At 43.3% G+C, this 16879-nt stretch overlaps 1 protein-coding gene across 2 annotated transcripts in view; it reads right to left on the reverse strand.

Moving 5' to 3' along the window:
- Nucleotides 1-16879, reverse strand: part of LOC149450670 (pancreatic secretory granule membrane major glycoprotein GP2-like) — a 39845-nt gene that overhangs the window by 930 nt on the left and 22036 nt on the right. For both annotated transcript variants that reach the window (XM_089691606.1, XM_089691608.1), the window contains exons 6-10: nucleotides 12753-12992; nucleotides 7675-7831; nucleotides 6342-6414; nucleotides 5607-5648; nucleotides 1-1782 (exon numbers count right to left, since the gene is read on the reverse strand). The exon at nucleotides 1-1782 is cut by the window's left edge and continues 930 nt beyond it. In XM_089691606.1, the coding sequence (XP_089547732.1) occupies nucleotides 1718-1782; nucleotides 5607-5648; nucleotides 6342-6414; nucleotides 7675-7831; nucleotides 12753-12992 (577 nt within the window). In that variant the 3' untranslated portion in view covers nucleotides 1-1717. The remainder of the gene's footprint in view (nucleotides 1783-5606; nucleotides 5649-6341; nucleotides 6415-7674; nucleotides 7832-12752; nucleotides 12993-16879) is intronic.

A 16879-nucleotide genomic window follows, 5' to 3' on the forward strand; every position in this document is an offset into this window, starting at 1 on the left:
GAGCAGGGGCGGACTGACCATTTGGAAACTCTGGCACTGCCCGAGGGCCCGGGGTCAGTAGGGGGCCGCATGAGAGGCCCCTGGTACCTTTTTCATAGGCTTTTTTGAGTTTTGGCAAGGACACAGGGGCCCCATGATCCCCTATTGCCTGGGGGCCCCATGAGTTGTCGGTGAGTATAAAAAAAAAGTATCACTACTCGTACTTGCTGTACTGGTGTATCGGTGTAAATGGTATCAGTGCAATCCTAATTAAAGGTTTTACAGTAAAACATAGACATGGCAATTTGCTTTATATCATGATTGAGTCATTTTTGATAGTAGGATGCCTTGTGTATGCATAAATTGAAAAGTGATTTAACCTTTTATAGTCATTTCCAACAGTGTCCCCAAAATTAAAAAGTGTTGTGTTTTAGGAAAATAATGAAACATATAACTTGACTTATTTTCCTTTATTTCAAAAAATCTTGTAGGAGCATACCAGAATGTTACCTTTTGGAAAACTTTTTTTTGGGGGACACGTTTGGAAAAGACTATAAAAAGGTTAAATAACTTTTCAATTTATGTATACATTAAAGTGGAGCTCCACCCAAAAGGGGAAGTTCTGCTTTAAGGACCATCCCCATTAAGGATTGGCACCTTTGGGGAACGGGGGAAGTGGGTACCCAAATTTGACAGGTACCCGCTCCCACTTCTGATCGGAAACAGAAGGTGTCCTCCCTCCCTCCATGTAGTCTTTTGGGACATGTGACAAGTCCCAGAAGACTACAGGACCATTCACGAAGCGCAGCACTACTCGCTCATGTGAAGTGGGTACCCGGCTGTGAAGCCACAAGCTATCACAGCCGGGTGCCCACACTGAAGATGCCGGCTTCCTGAAATACAGGACAGCTGGTGAAACGAGCTGAGGGGGACACACCACCGAGGGATAGGTGAGAGGCTGTTTTTTTGTGAGAGGCAGATTTTGTAGCTGCTGACTTTTATTTTTTGATAGGTCGAGTGGAATTCCGCTTTAATGACTGACAATGCGAGAAACGGACATTCTACAGAAAGAGTCATATCTAGGCCAGCTGCGTATCTAAACCAGTGTATTCCGAGATATAAACTGATTGGCTTTCAGTTAATCTATTTCATCTACCATTGTCTGACCAATGATCAGTGTCCTTGGTGCATGGGTATCCATAGATTTGTGGGTCTCCTACTCAACTCCATTAGTAGAACAAACTCTTCAGGTTTATAAAACTCAGAGAAAAGTAACCATTCATGTAACACATTCATCTTGGCCTATCTGAAGTCCAGTCCAGTTTCCCTCAAAAATTATATTTTTTACTTTAAAATCATAGAAACCCTGACAGAACAGGCACCTCTACACCAAAATAGCAGGACATCAGTGGTGATCCATGAGACATAATCAGGATAAATGGCAGCAAGATTATTTTAGGTAGCATTTTATATTATGCAGGCAGGGCAGGTGCAAGGACTTTTGTCTGTACAGGCGAAAGTGCATTTTGGAATTTTGCACCAAGTGGCTGGGGATTTGCATTTTGATCCCCCCCCCCAATCCTGGCACCCTAAGGTGGCTGCCTAAGCAGTCCTGGATGCAGCCAATGGAAAAATATTTAGATAAAAGATTCCTTCAAAACATTCCTCTGCTGGGAGCATTGGGGTAGACGTTACAGGAAAGCTTCATGGTGCCCAGGATGGTTGGTTCTCAGAGGGGTTACATCAGCTTCACCAAGATCCAGGAGAAGATCAGAGCAGAGAAAGTCCAAGGCATGGAGAAACCTGGAACAAAACACAAGAGATATCAGGAACGGAGCGGGAAGGGCTTTATCTTTTTATGGAAGATCTTCTGTTCATGTACAGTCCTATGTTTTCATTGTAGCTGCAGTCTGATGAAAGCCAACTTTCATACCAGATTGTGACATTGCAAGAATGTAAAGTGTTTGTCCAACCAAAATGTTTGTCTTTAATATGTGGGTAAAAAAAATAAAACCCCCATCAGTGTTACTGCTATTAAGGCACCATTATGGGGATTTACCCTCATTTACTGTTGTGGTGACATTGGTTTTACCAAATGGGAAGTGAGGGGAAATCTGCAACAAGGACTCAGACAGCAATAAACAAACAAAAAAATAGGTAGGGATTCCCCCCCCCCCCCCCTTCTATTTAACTAAAGCATTTTTTTTCTGTCTGTGTTGATGTTGGAGATTTGATGCCTCTCTGGTCAAACCATTGTCATTGGGCGAGGAAGTAAGAGGAAATTTCTCTAACACATCTCAGAATAGCAATAAAAGCCCAAAAAGGGATCCTGTCCAACTCCTTCCAAAGCTAAAAAAGTTTTGGCTGGATGGAGAAATTCCCCCTTTAGTCACATTGAACAGATATGAAATGAAGGGAAATCTGTTCATTGAGGTCACAGACAGCAATAACTAACTAATAAAAAAATAATATCTATCTATCTATCTATATATATATATATATAAAACATTTTATACAGGACATACATCTATGATGTTGGTATTAAAGGGAATTATACATTTTCTAAAGACAGTACAACAGAAGCTGTTTGCCTTCAGACTGTCTCTCTCTAATTGAAAGTCTCAGTCAGTGCTGATAACACTATAACTATGCTTTTGTAATAAAACTAATATCAATAAATATTTAGATACATACCAAATGTATGCATAGAAATATATGGATGGATAATAATAATTAGTAGAGATGAGCGAATTTTTCAAAAATTCGATTCGGCTGATTCGGCGAATTTCAGGAAGAAATTTGATTCGATGCGAATTTATTCGCTACAAAGTTAACTTATAAAAAGGGTTTCTAGGCTTCAGAGAGCCTTTAAATGAGTGCAGAACACTGTACCTTTAATTTAAATGCCCTTGGAGATGAGGAAGGAGAAGGAGAAGGAGAAGGAGAAGGAGAAGGATGAGAAGAAGGAGAAGGATGAGAAGAAGGAGAAGGATGAGAAGAAGGAGAAGGAGAAGGATGAGAAGAAGGAGAAGGATGAGAAGAAGGAGAAGGATGAGAAGAAGGAGAAGGAGAAGGATGAGAAGAAGGAGAAGGAGAAGGATGAGAAGATGGAGAAGGAGAAGGATGAGAAGAAGGAGAAGGATGAGAAGAAAGAGAAGGAGAAGGATGAGAAGAAGGAGAAGGATGAGAAGAAGGAGAAGGATGAGAAGAAGGATGAGAAGAAGGAGAAGGATGAGAAGAAGGATGAGAAGAAGGAGAAGGATGAGAAGAAGAAGGATGAGAAGAAAGAGAAGGATGAGAAGAAGGAGAAGGATGAGAAGAAGGAGAAGGATGAGAAGAAGGATGAGAAGAAGGAGAAGGATGAGAAGAAGGAGAAGGAGAAGGATGAGAAGAAGGAGAAGGAGAAGGATGAGAAGAAGGAGAAGGAGAAGGATGAGAAGAAGGAGAAGGATGAGAAGTAGGAGAAGGAGAAGGATGAGAAGAAGGAGAAGGATGAGAAGAAGGAGAAGGATGAGAAGAAGGATGAGAAGAAGGATGAGAAGAAGGAGAAGGATGAGAAGAAGGATGAGAAGAAGGAGAAGGATGAGAAGAAGGATGAGAAGAAGGAGAAGGATGAGAAGAAGGAGAAGGATGAGAAGAAGGATGAGAAGAAGGAGAAGGATGAGAAGAAGGACAGTTCTGTGACAGTTTCTGTCTATTTCTGACAGTTCTGGGACATTCACTCCATACAGCGGTTGAAACATTGTATCTATTTGTTTCCATAAATGGATCCATTTATGGAAACAAATAGATACAATGTTTCAACCGCTGTATGGAGTGAATGTCCCAGAACTGTCAGAAATAGCGGAGCTCTGCAGATACACTTAGAGGAGCTCTGCAGATACACTTTTTGCCGGCTTGGAATTCTTCTTATTTTCATCCTACTTCTTCTTCTTCTTCTTCATCCTCATCCTCTTCTTCTTCTTCTGAGGATGAGGATGAGGAAGAAGAAGAAGAAGAAGTAGGATGAAAATAAGAATAATTCCAAGCCGGCAAAAAGTGTATCTGCAGAGCTCCTCTAAGTGTATCTGCAGAATAGAGGAGCTCTGCAGATACACTTTTTGCCGGCTTGGAATTATTCTTATTTTCATCCTACTTCTTCTTCTTCTTCATCCTCATCCTCATCCTCTTCTTCTTCTTCTGAGGATGAGGATGAGGATGAAGAAGAAGAAGAAGAAGAAGAAGTAGGATGAAAATAAGAATTCCAAACCGGCAAAAAGTGTATGTGCAGAGTTCCTCTATTTCTGACAGTTCTCTGACAGCTCCTTCACATGTACAGCGGTTGAAACATCTGTATCCTAAATGGAAACTAATAGATACAATGTTTCAACCGCTGTACATGTGTTCCTTCTGTCAGAGAACTGTCAGAAATAGCGGAGCTCTCTGCAGGGACACTTTTGCCGGCTGATCGGGAAAAATCCGATTCGCGCACCCGAAGTAGGCAAATATTCGGATTCGCCGCGAATCTAATTTTTCCTGAAATTCGTATCGAATTACGGTTCGCCTGGTTTGATTCGCTCATCTCTAATAATTAGCAATGGTCATTGTTGAAATTAGGCAGATGAAATGGGGAAAAATTTAAAAATGTTACATCTCTATGGGGGGGTTATTATTCTGTGACCAGTGACAGGAATCTGCAAATGCTCCCATATCTTTTTCAATCTTTTTTACCTGTGTATTTAGATGTTTTCAATAACGTTAGCAATAACGGGGCCCCATGCAGTCAACCTGATAGTGCCCCGCCCCCCAAAAACACAGTTTACTATGCGTCAGCTATGAATAAACACAGTGAGTGATTGGTACTGATCACTCATTCTGTTCATTCAGGAAAGGAAGGGGCTGGTAAATGTGACATATTTACCAGACCTTTCCCCCACTCTCCATCCTGAAGGATCCTACTGTGTGCTTGCAGCAGCCGGTGGGAATGAGAGGAGGGAAGCTGGCAGCACTGTGGGATTAGGGGGGCCTTGGCAGCAGGGGAAACCTGTAGTGTACAGAAAGGATGATGGGTGCAGTGGGGGGGGGGGGCAATTACTGGAACCAATCCCCTGTATGGCTCCCTCTGTAGAAGCTGAAAGCCTGCAGGAGGGAGAGGAGAATCAACCAGCTTTCATCTGCTGAGCGCCATACCGGGGATCAGTTACAGTAATTGCAACCCCTCCAACATACCAACAACCCTCCCTGCCCAAATCCAACTCACCCAGCTGCCTGGGCCCCCCTGGGGGTCTTGACCCCATACAAAAGGACTGGTGGTACCCCCTATCCACAGCTCTGGCTAGTAGCTCACTAGGAGTTGTCGGAGAAAGCTCAGTTACAATTTTGGGGCGCAGATGGAACGCTCCCTAGACCAAGACAGCAACATATATACAGGTATGCAGAGGATGGATGTTACGATCCACCTGCCCTTCCCCCATATGGAACGCTCCCTAGACCAAGACAGCAACGTATATACAGGTATGCAGAGAATGGATGTTACAATCCACCTGCCCTTCCCCCATATATAAGGGTATGGTTGCTGTAAAGGGGTTGAACACGTTTAGTCACAACAATTTAAACCAATAAAATTCTCAATGCAACAATTTACTTACCGCTAGCAGAATTGCCATCATATTTGTAGTAATCATCTGGAACTAAAAAAAAACCATATCTGTTAATTGGAGACCTCAACCAGACTGAGACTCATTCTTCTGGATATATCGTATGACATTCACATTCATTGTAGGATGAAATAATTGTGTTGTGTTGAACGTAGACGTTGAAACATCTGTAAGCCCCGACAATAATCCCTAACAATGGGCACTTTGCTCCCATTTTGATCTTTTAAATATACGGGACACACCGAGCATTAAAACATTTTTTTTTCCCATTTGAATGGTGAAGGGTTAGACCCTCTGCAGTTTTTCATTGCTTTATCCCCCTAGGACAGGGGTGTTAAACTGGTGGCCCTCCAGCTGTTGTAAACTACAAGTCCCATCATGAGTCTGGTTTTTGGAGTCATGCTGATAACTGTCAATCTTGCAATGCCTCATGGGAATTGTAGTTTGGCAACAGCTGGATTGCCAACTGTTTGACACCTGTGCCCTAGGACATTTCTCCTTACTTCCTGGTCAGGTGACAGGTATCAGACTGAACAGGAAATGAGGTTAAATTCCCCCCAAAGGGAACAAAGACAGCAGTTAATACTTGACAGAACCATTAACCCTTTTCCTGCATTTTCCAAAAAAAAATGCAGTTTTGTCTGCAGTTGGGCTTTAATAGCAAGCAAGTGACTGAAGGAAGACGTATAATTACTGTAACATAATGGTGAACAGGAGATGACTTACCTGCACCCAAAAAGATTCCGACCCTTCCTGCAATTGGCTGGGCAACTTCTGATCTGGATTGAGAGCTGCAGGTCTGTAAGGAAATGAAAGTAATTCAACAGAACTTCCAGACAAGTGAAATCGATGAAGGAACTGCAAATTGTATCCAAGAAACACCACAGCTATGCTAAAGTCACAACGTCCCTTCATGTTCCTTTATCTGTGTTATTCCCACAATGGAAACAGTGGAGGATGCGGGCGCACCAGGTTCTTCCATCACTCCAATGGTGAGACTTCCCTGGAATAGTTTACATTTCCCCTCCACATTGGTGTTCAGTCTCTCTAAGCCATATTCCCCAATCACCTATTTGTTCTATATTGTCTCATTTTGTGTTCTTTTATCTGTGTTGTCCCTACAATGGAAACAGTGGAGTATGCGGGCGCACCAGGTTCTTCCATCACTCCAATGGTGAGACTTCCCAGGAATAGTTTGCATTTCCCCCTCCACATTGGTTTCAGTCTCTGTAAGCCATATTCCCTAATGACCTATTTATTCTGTATTGTCTCAGGACTGCATGACACCATCAACTGGCTTTGTTAGGGATTAGATTGGGATTGGGTAGAACCCAAGCTTATGCTTATTTTATGTTATGGCTGCAGCAGATGAGCAGAACTGTGAGTTCTGGTGGTGGGATCTCAATATCAGAAGCCAGCATGTGATTTAATTCAACTGTTTTGTGTGAAGTTGGCCATTAATACAGCTTTCATGCTCATCCTGCTCTTTACACACAGCAATGTTCTGCCTACTTGGTTTACAAAAACAGCTAGGGAAGCTGGCATCTTTAAGCTTGGTGGTGTGCATGTCCATAAACACTTCCATCGTATTAAAGCCATGCTATGATCAAAAATGTGACTTTGTAGACAAGTAGTTTGGCCTCCCTGCACCGGAGTCGCTGTTATGGCAGTTGCCATGCAGAGAAGGAGGAGGACAGTAGGGGATCATGGGGCCCCTTTGTCCTTGCCCACACTCAAAGTACACCCAAAAAGGCTATAAAAGGTACCAGGGGCATTTTATGGGGCCCCCTACTGACCCCGGGCCCTCGGGCAGTGCCCGAATGCTCGAATGGTCAGTCCGCCCCTGAGCCCATCACTAACATACAGCCAGGTCACTAAGATCTGAAGTCTGGTCACCAGGAGGAATGAGGGATTGTCATATGTACTTCATTATCGGACCACCAAAGTTCCATTGGGCCAGTTGGGCAGCTGACTGTTTGCCCAAATGGCTAATGTAGCCCTGACTGCTTCTACAGGCAAGAAATCACAGAACACCCTCCATTTGTATGTTGAGTCTTACCGAGTTACAATTGCTAACGCAGAGTACAACTTCCGCGAAGAGATAAATGGTGTAAGAACTGGCGATCTTGAAGACTTTCATAGCAAACCGAGCTTCAGTGCCGACTCCATTACTTTCCACTGTTAGCTCGTCATCAGATTTTTCAATAACTGGGCACCTGGAATACAGAAATCTTTCATCATTTTTCATTTACTTTAAACCCGAACCTTGCATTCACTATATCCACTCTCCCCGGACCCTGCATTCACTATATCCACTCTCCCCGGACCCTGCATTCACTATATCCACTCTCCCCGGACCCTGCATTCACTATATCTGCTCTCCCCGGACCCCGCATTCACTATATCTGCTCTCCCTGGACCCCGCATTCACTACATCAGCTCTCCCCGGACCCTGCATTCACTATATCCACTCTCCCCGGACCCCGCATTCACTACATCAGCTCTCCCAGGACCCTGCATTCACTATATCCACTCTTCCCGGACCCCGCATTCACTATATCTGCTCTCCCCAGACCCTGCATTCCCTATATCCGCTCTCCCCGGACCCTGCATTCCCTATATCCGCTCTCCCCGGACCCCGCATTCACTATATCTGCTCTCCCTGGACCCCGCATTAACTATATCCTCTCTCCCCGGACCCCGCATTCACTATATCTGCTCTCCCTGGACCCCGCATTAACTATATCCGCTCTCCCCGGACCCTGCATTAACTATATCCGCTCTCCCAGGACCCCGCATTCACTATATCTGCTCTCCCCGGACCCTGCATTCACTATATCCACTCTCCCCGGACCCCGCATTCACTACATCAGCTCTCCCAGGACCCTGCATTCACTATATCCACTCTTCCCGGACCCCGCATTCACTATATCTGCTCTCCCCAGACCCTGCATTCCCTATATCCGCTCTCCCCGGACCCTGCATTCCCTATATCCGCTCTCCCCGGACCCCGCATTCACTATATCTGCTCTCCCTGGACCCCGCATTAACTATATCCTCTCTCCCCGGACCCCGCATTCACTATATCTGCTCTCCCTGGACCCCGCATTAACTATATCCGCTCTCCCCGGACCCTGCATTAACTATATCCGCTCTCCCAGGACCCCGCATTCACTATATCTGCTCTCCCCGGACCCTGCATTCACTATATCCTCTCTGCTCGGACCCCGCATTCACTATATCCGCTCTCCCCGGACCCCGCATTCACTATATCCTCTCCCCGGACCCCGCATTCACTATATCCGCTCTCCCCGGACCCCGCATTCACTATATCCGCTCTCCCCAGACCCCGCATTCACTATATCCGCTCTCCCCGGACCCCGCATTCACTATATCCGCTCTCCCCGGACCCCGCCTTCACTATATCCGTTCTCACACTTGTGGTCATTGGGAAGAATGTTCCTCACACTTGTGGTCGGTGAGAAGAATGCTCCTCACACTTGTGGTCATTGGGAAGAATGCTCCTCACACTTGTGGTCATTGGGAAGAATGCTCCTCATACTTGTGGTCATTGGGAAGAATGCTCCTCACACTGGTGGTCAGTGGAAAGAATGCTCCTCATACTTGTGGTCAGTGGGAAGAATGCTCCTCACACTGGTGGTCATTGGGAAGAATGCTCCTCACACTTGTGGTCACTGAGAAGAATGCTCCTCATACTTGTTGTCATTGGGAAGAATGCTCCTCACACTTGTGGTCGGTGGGAAGAATGCTCCTCACACTTGTGGTCATTGGGAAGAATGCTCCTCACATTTGTGGTCGGTGGGAAGAATGCTCCTCACACTTGTGGTCATTGGGAAGAATGCTCCTCACACTTGTGGTCGGTGGGAAGAATGCTCCTCACACTTGTGGTCGGTGGGAAGAATGCTCCTCACACTTGTGGTCGGTGGGAAGAATGCTCCTCACACTTGTGGTCGGTGGGAAGAATTCCCCCATTATAGATAGCTAAAAATATCAATGGTGTCAGTGAAATCTGAGAGGTGGATACTGCTCATTGCTCAAGGAACCCCTGGCAACCTTTGGAGGAACCTGAAGGTTCCATGGAACCCTGGTTGAGAAACCCTGTATTATACATATAAATTAGAGTTGAAAATAAACATGGCAAGTATTCATTATTTTATACAGTGTATAGATACAGCTTAACAAAACATGGCATGCATTCATTTGAATATACAGTATCTGATGCCTTCATTATATTATTTACAAACATTATAGCCAAACAGCGCATAAGTTCATGGGCACTTCCGCCTGGCAGTACTCAAGCTGTTGGTTCGAATCCCAACCCGGCTCCTCCTGGCTGGAGTTTGCATGTTCTCCCTGTGCCTGTGTGGGTTTCCTCCCACACTCCAAAGACACGCTGAGAGGTGAACTGGCTCCTGTCTATATTGTCCCTAGTATGTGTATGTATGAATGTGAGTTAGGGACCTTAGATTGTACGCCCCTTGAGGGTTAGGGACTGATGTGAATGTACAATATATATGTAAAGCACTGCGTAAATTGATGGCGCTATATAAGTACCTGTAATTTAAAAAAAAAAAAATGAAAAAAAGAAAAAAGAAAAAAAAAAATATATATATATATATATTTATATATATTTACTGTGTATATATATATATATATATATATATATATATTTATTATATTTATATATATTTACTGTATATATATATATATATATATATATATATATATATATATACACACAGTAAATATATATAAATATAATAAATAAATATATATATATATATATATATACACACACACACACACACACACACACAGTGGGGATCGAAAGTTTGGGCACCCCAGCTAAAAATTTGTATTAATGTGCATAAAGAAGCCAAGGAAAGATGGAAAAATCTCCAAAAGGCATCAAATTACAGATTAGACATTCTTATAATATATCAACAAAAGTTAGATTTTATTTCCATCATTTACACTTTCAAAATAACAGAAAACATAAAAAATTTGATGCCTTTTGGAGATTTTTCCATCTTTCCTTGGCTTCTTTATGCACATTAATACAAATTTTTAGCTGGGGTGCCCAAACTTTCGATCCCCACTGTATATATGTATACAGTCATGGCCGAAATTGTTGGCACCCTTGATATTTCTCCAGGAAATCATGTATTTCTCACGAAACGTATTGCATTAACACATGTTTTGCTATACACATGTTTATTCCCTTTGTGTGTATTGGGACAAAACAAAAAAAGGGAGGAAAGAAAGCAAATTCGACATAATGTCACACAAACCTCCAAAAATGGGCTGGACAAAAGTATTGGCACCCTTTCACAACTGCGGATAAATAAGAATGTTACAAGCATGTGATGCTCCTGTAAACTCACCTGGGGCAAGTAACAGGTGTGGGCAATATAGAAATCACACCTGAAAGCAGATAAAAAGGAGAGACGTTCACTTAACCTTTGCATTGTGTGTCTGTCTGTGCCACACTAAGCATGGACAACAGAAAGAGGAGACGAGAACTGTCTGAGGACCTGAGAACCAAAATTGTGGCAAAATATCAACAATCTCAAGGTTACAAGTCCATCTCCAGAGAACTAGATTTGCCTTTGTCCACAGTGCGCAACATTATCAAGAAGTTTGCAACCCATGGCACTGTAGCTAATCTCCCTGGTCGTGGACGGATGAGGAAAATTGATGAAAGATTGCAACGCAGAATAGTCCGGATGGTGGATAAGCAGCCCCAAACATGTTCCAAAGACATTCAAGCTGTCCTGCAGGCTCAGGGAGCATCAGTGTCAGCGCGAACTATCCGTCGACATTTAAATGAAATGAAACGCTATGGCAGGAGACCCAGGAGGACCCCACTGCTGACACAGAGACATAAAAAAGCAAGACTACAGTTTGCCAAAATGTACTTGAGTAAGCCAAAAGCCTTCTGGGAAAACGTCTTGTGGACAGATGAGACCAAGATAGAGCTTTTCGGTAAAGCACATCATTCTACTGTTTACCGAAAACGGAATGAGGCCTACAAAGAACAAAACACAGTACCTACGGTAAAATATGGTGGAGGTTCAATGATGTTTTGGGGTTGTTTTGCTGCCTCTGGCACTGGGTGCCTTGACTGTGTGCAAGGCATCATGAAATCTGAGGATTACCAAAGGATTTTGGGTCGCACTGTAGGGCCCAGTGTCAGAAAGCTGGGTTTGCGTCCAAGATCCTGGGTCTTCCAGCAGGACAATGACCCCAAACATACGTCAAAAAGCACTCAGAAATGGATGGCAAAGAAGCGCTGGAGAGTTCTGAAGTGGCCAGCAATGAGCCCAGATCTAAATCCCATTGAACACCTGTGGAGAGATCTTAAAATTGCTGTTGGGAAAAGGTGTCCTTCCAATAAGAGAGACCTGGAGCTGTTTGCAAAGGAAGAGTGGTCCAAAATTCCGGGTGAGAGGTGTCAGAAGCTTATTGATGGTTATAGGAAGCGACTGATTTCAGTTATGTTTTCCAAAGGGTGTGCAACCAAATATTAAGTTAAGGGTGCCAATACTTTTGTCCAGCCCATTTTTGGGGTTTTGTGTGACATTATGTCATATTTGCTTTTCTGCCTCTGTTTTATATTTGTTCCAATACATACAAAGGGAATAAACATGTGTATAGCAAAACATGTGTTAATGCAATACCTTTTTTGTGTGAAATACTTGATTTTCAGGAAAAATATCAAGGGTGCCAACAATTTCGGCCATGACTGTATATATATATATATATATATATATATATATATAAATATAATTTATATATATATATATATATATATTTATAAAATATCATTATACTATATGTATTATATGTGATGACCAATCACAGTGATCACATGGTATTCAGTCCCTTGGATCAGCTGAGTAGTATCTCTGTGTATCCAGCCATCTCATGATCACCCAGTTGATCAGCCACACAATGGTTATTTACCCGGCGCCATTTATAAATGGTCTTGGGGTAAACTAATGGCTGCCGATCTGCCAATAATAAAGGCACAGTGTTACATAAGTGGTTAGGGTGATATATTGTTCTGGGCATTCAGTGAATCATTGCTGCAGTCAAAATGTACTGTGTACTTACCCGTTCCAAAGAAGATAGTACTTGGTGGAGCTTGAGTTTTCAGGAGAGGCATAAATATTCACCACTTTGAGGTTTAAAGTTTTGGCATCCAGATCCGGTACGACCACTGAGATGTAGATAATATCTTCTACATACAGGGGGGCGGAGTCTGAGACAAGGGTAATAAATTGGTTGTCTTTGTAGGCCAACATGGAGACTGAATACCTTCCATCTGCTATAAGGTTGTTTAATACGACGGTCCTGGAAAATAAACATACAACAAAAGGTTACCTACCTAGAACCCCTTGTAGGTACGTGGGCATGCGTCTATGTTATTAGTACGCAGAACGGAAATATTTGAACTGAGGATACAGAAAGAGAAAACCTATTAAATGTCTTCTTCAACTCTGAGTATACTGGGTGGAGGAGGTGAAGCTGATACGCAACACAAAGGCTTTCAAACTAATATTTTTAACCCCTCCAGAGAATTCCCCCCCCCCCCCTTCCCAACCAGGCCATTTTTTTTGCAATATGGCGCTGCATTACTTACAACTGACAATTGCGCAGTCATGCAATGCTGTACATAAATTAAATTTATGTCCTTTTTTTTTACCAGAAATAGAGCTTTGTTTTGGTGGTATTTCATCACCTGTGAGTTTTCATTTTTTGCGCTATAAACAAAAAAAGAAAATTAAAAAAAAACAATATTTTTTACTTTTTGCTAAAAAACATGTCCAGTAAAAAACTTTTAAAAATCTAATTTCGTTAAATTTGGGTCAAGATGTATTCTGCTCCGTGTCTTTGCTAAAAAAAAAAAATAAAGCTTTGTTTCGATGGTATTTCATCATCTGTTAGGTTTTTAGTTTTTGTGCTATAAAAAAAAAGAACTGACAATTTTGGTAAAAAAAAACAATATTTTTGACCTTTTGTTAGAAAACATGTCCAGTAAAAAAAATCTAATAAAATCTAATTTTGTTATAAATTTAGGCCAAAACGTATTCTGCTCCGTGTCTTTGCTAGAAAAAAAAAATAGAGCTTTGTTTCAGTGCTATTTCATCACCTGTGATTTTTTGTTTTTTTTATTTTTTGCGCTATAAACAAAAATAAACAATTTTGAAAAAAAAAACAATATTTTTGATTTTTTGCTAGAAAACATGTCTAGTACAAGAAATTTAAAAATCGAATTTCGTCATAAATTTAGGCCAAAATATATTCTGCTCCGTGTCTTTGCTAAAAAAAAAATCCCAATACTTGCAAATTAATCGTATTATGTGAAAGTTATAGCATCTACAAATGGCGGTATATTTACTGGGATTTTTTTTTAATACTAGTAATGGCGGCAATCAGCGACTTATAGCGGGATTGCGGCAGCCATTCTGACACTGGGGGGGGACTGATTAACTGCCACTGACATCCCCAGTGACACCAATACAGTGATCAGGGCTAATAAAATGCTCTGACACCGTACTAATGGCATTGGGCAGGAAGGGGTTAACATCTGGGGCGATCAAAGGGTTAACTATGTGTTGTGTGCAGGGGTGAACTGACCATTTGGAAACTCGGGCACTGCCCGAGGGCCCCTGGTCAGTAGGGGGCCCCATGAGATACCCCTGATACCTTTTTTATAGGCTTTTTTGAGTTTGGGCAAGGACACAGGGGCCCCATGATCCCTTATTGCCCGGGGGCCCCATGAGTCGTCAGTCTGCCCCTGGTTGTGTGTGTTTTACTTGGAAGACATTCTGCTTTGTATCTCTCTGTGCAGAGAGATACAAAGCAGCATGTCCACGCTGACAGGAGAGAGATCTGTGTTGTTCAACACAGGTCTCCTCCCTGTCAGCTTTCGCGAACAATTGTCAAGTGCTGGCTGGGAATCGCCAGCCGGGACCCCGTGTTTGACATCCCAGGCCACCAATAGCGGCCCCGGTAGGGCAGCGTGCGTGCGCGCCCTCTATCTGGAAATGCAAATTGCGTATATATGCGTGATTTTGCGCAGCTGTGCCACCCTGTAGCAGTACTTCTGCTATAGGGTGGATGGCAAGTGGTTAAGGAACAGACAAAAAAAAGTCATTTAGGTGAAAAAAAAATTGAGAAGTGACATCCCTGCAATGGAAGAGTTTCATACTCCCCTCTCAGGCGGCCCATGTCTCCTACCTTTCCTCCGTCCCTGTGCTGCAGCCTCCACCAGACTCTTCAGTGTTCAACTCTTCCAGAAGTGTGGGATGTCTGTGTCTGCCGGCACATGCCATGGTTCCTTCCTCTGACCCTGATGTCACTACAGGACTCAGCAGAGACATAGGGGTTGAAGGAAGGAACCACACAGCCCAGCGGGGGGGCACTCAGGAGCGCTCAGCATCAAAGAGTCTCATGGAGGCTGCAGCACTGAAGCAGAAGGAAGGGAGGAGACACGAGGTATAAAGACTCTTCTATTGCAGAGACATTTCCTCTCCATCTGACAGGGCGGGTTGGGAAGACTTGGCCCAGATGGCTTACACCCATGTGTCCTCCGAGAGGTGAGCTCAGTTATATCTAAGCTTTTGTTTCTAATTTATTAAGACCTGGCACAAGGCCGATGCGGTGTCCATACTGTATATATATATACACACACACATATATATATGTATATATTGGAATATATTTTTTCAATAAATTGAATACGACCAAAATTGTAGTATTTCAAATATATGCCAATATATTTGGTAAGAATATTTTTAAGGTATATTTAAAATATATTTTTCTTCCATGTGGGTCAGTTATATCTAAGCTCCTGTTTCTAATTTATGAACATCTGGCACAAGGCCGATGCGGTGTCCATATTTAAGAAGAGATTAGGATCTTCAACCAGTAAAGACAGACCTTTAAATTGAAATTTCCACTGTAGGGAAGATACTTGAAGGTTTGCAAAATGACCGCATGCAAGGGTATGTGATAGAATCCAATCTGGTTTCCACTGATGTGATATCAGACGTGACTTGGGTTGCACTGAATCGCATGGCAGTGGAAATAACATTGCTTCCAATGGTGCCGTTCACATCAATGCAGTGCAGTGCAGTCCCAGCCTGCGCTGAGTACTTCCGTTAGAATACCGCTTCCCCGTCCGAACACCAACCAGACACCACAGATTTGAAGTAAACCAGAAAGTACACTAGTTTATTTGAACACAGATACAAGATATAGACACTCAAGGGACTAATCCCCCCCTCCCTGCATAATGTCACAGGGCGGGTAAATCTACATTTAGTAACAAGAGACACACAGGTATTCAAACTTCACTCCAGCAGACGGTCCCATCAGGAGGGAGGGCTGCTGGAGACACCCCCCCCCCCCACTAAGCTAATACACACAAACACATACATCCCTGTAACAGAACGGGACCCCGGCTACACTTGTGTATTTCCGTTATACTCCCGCTTCCCTGTCCAAACACAGATCCACAGACACCACCGCTGACTATACGAGACTAGACAGCACCAGTCTTGTATTAAATCAGGAAATATACTACTTTATTTTAACACAGAGACAAGATATATACACAGGGCGGGGCAATACACACCCAGTAACAAGAAACACATCAGCAGTCAGTCCCCTCAGGGGGCTGCCGGAAACACCCCCCACCAAGCCAATACACAAACACATACATCCCATAATAGTTTGCTCCCAAGCAAGACACGCAATAGAACAATGGGTTACAACCACATGGCATTAAACAATGAACAACCCCCCACCCCACCTATACATGTCTACACAATATCAGGACATTTCACCCTGCACCCCTAACAGGCACAGGGTGACTTACAGATAAGAGGGACTTACACATGGGGAGCTGAGACAGGGGTCTCCCCACCCTTCCAAAGTGAGCTATGTTCCATGGGTCCCCCACCCAAAGTCACTCCCGTCACAATCCCATAATAGTTTGCTCCCAAAGCAAGACACACAATAGACCAATGGGATGCAACTACATAACACCAAACAATCCACACCCCCACCCCACCTATCTCCTAGACATGTCTACACAATATTAGGACAGATCACCCTGTACCCCTAACACAGGGTGACTTACACATAAGAGGGATATGGGGAGCTGAGACAGGAGTCTCCCCACCTCTCCAAAGTGAGCTGGGTTCCATGGGCCCTCCACCCAAAGTCACTCC

This window comes from Staurois parvus, unplaced genomic scaffold, assembly GCF_062004578.1.
Source record: "Staurois parvus isolate SC_StPar_1 unplaced genomic scaffold, SC_StPar_1.0 ptg000565l, whole genome shotgun sequence".
NCBI lineage: Eukaryota > Metazoa > Chordata > Amphibia > Anura > Ranidae > Staurois > Staurois parvus.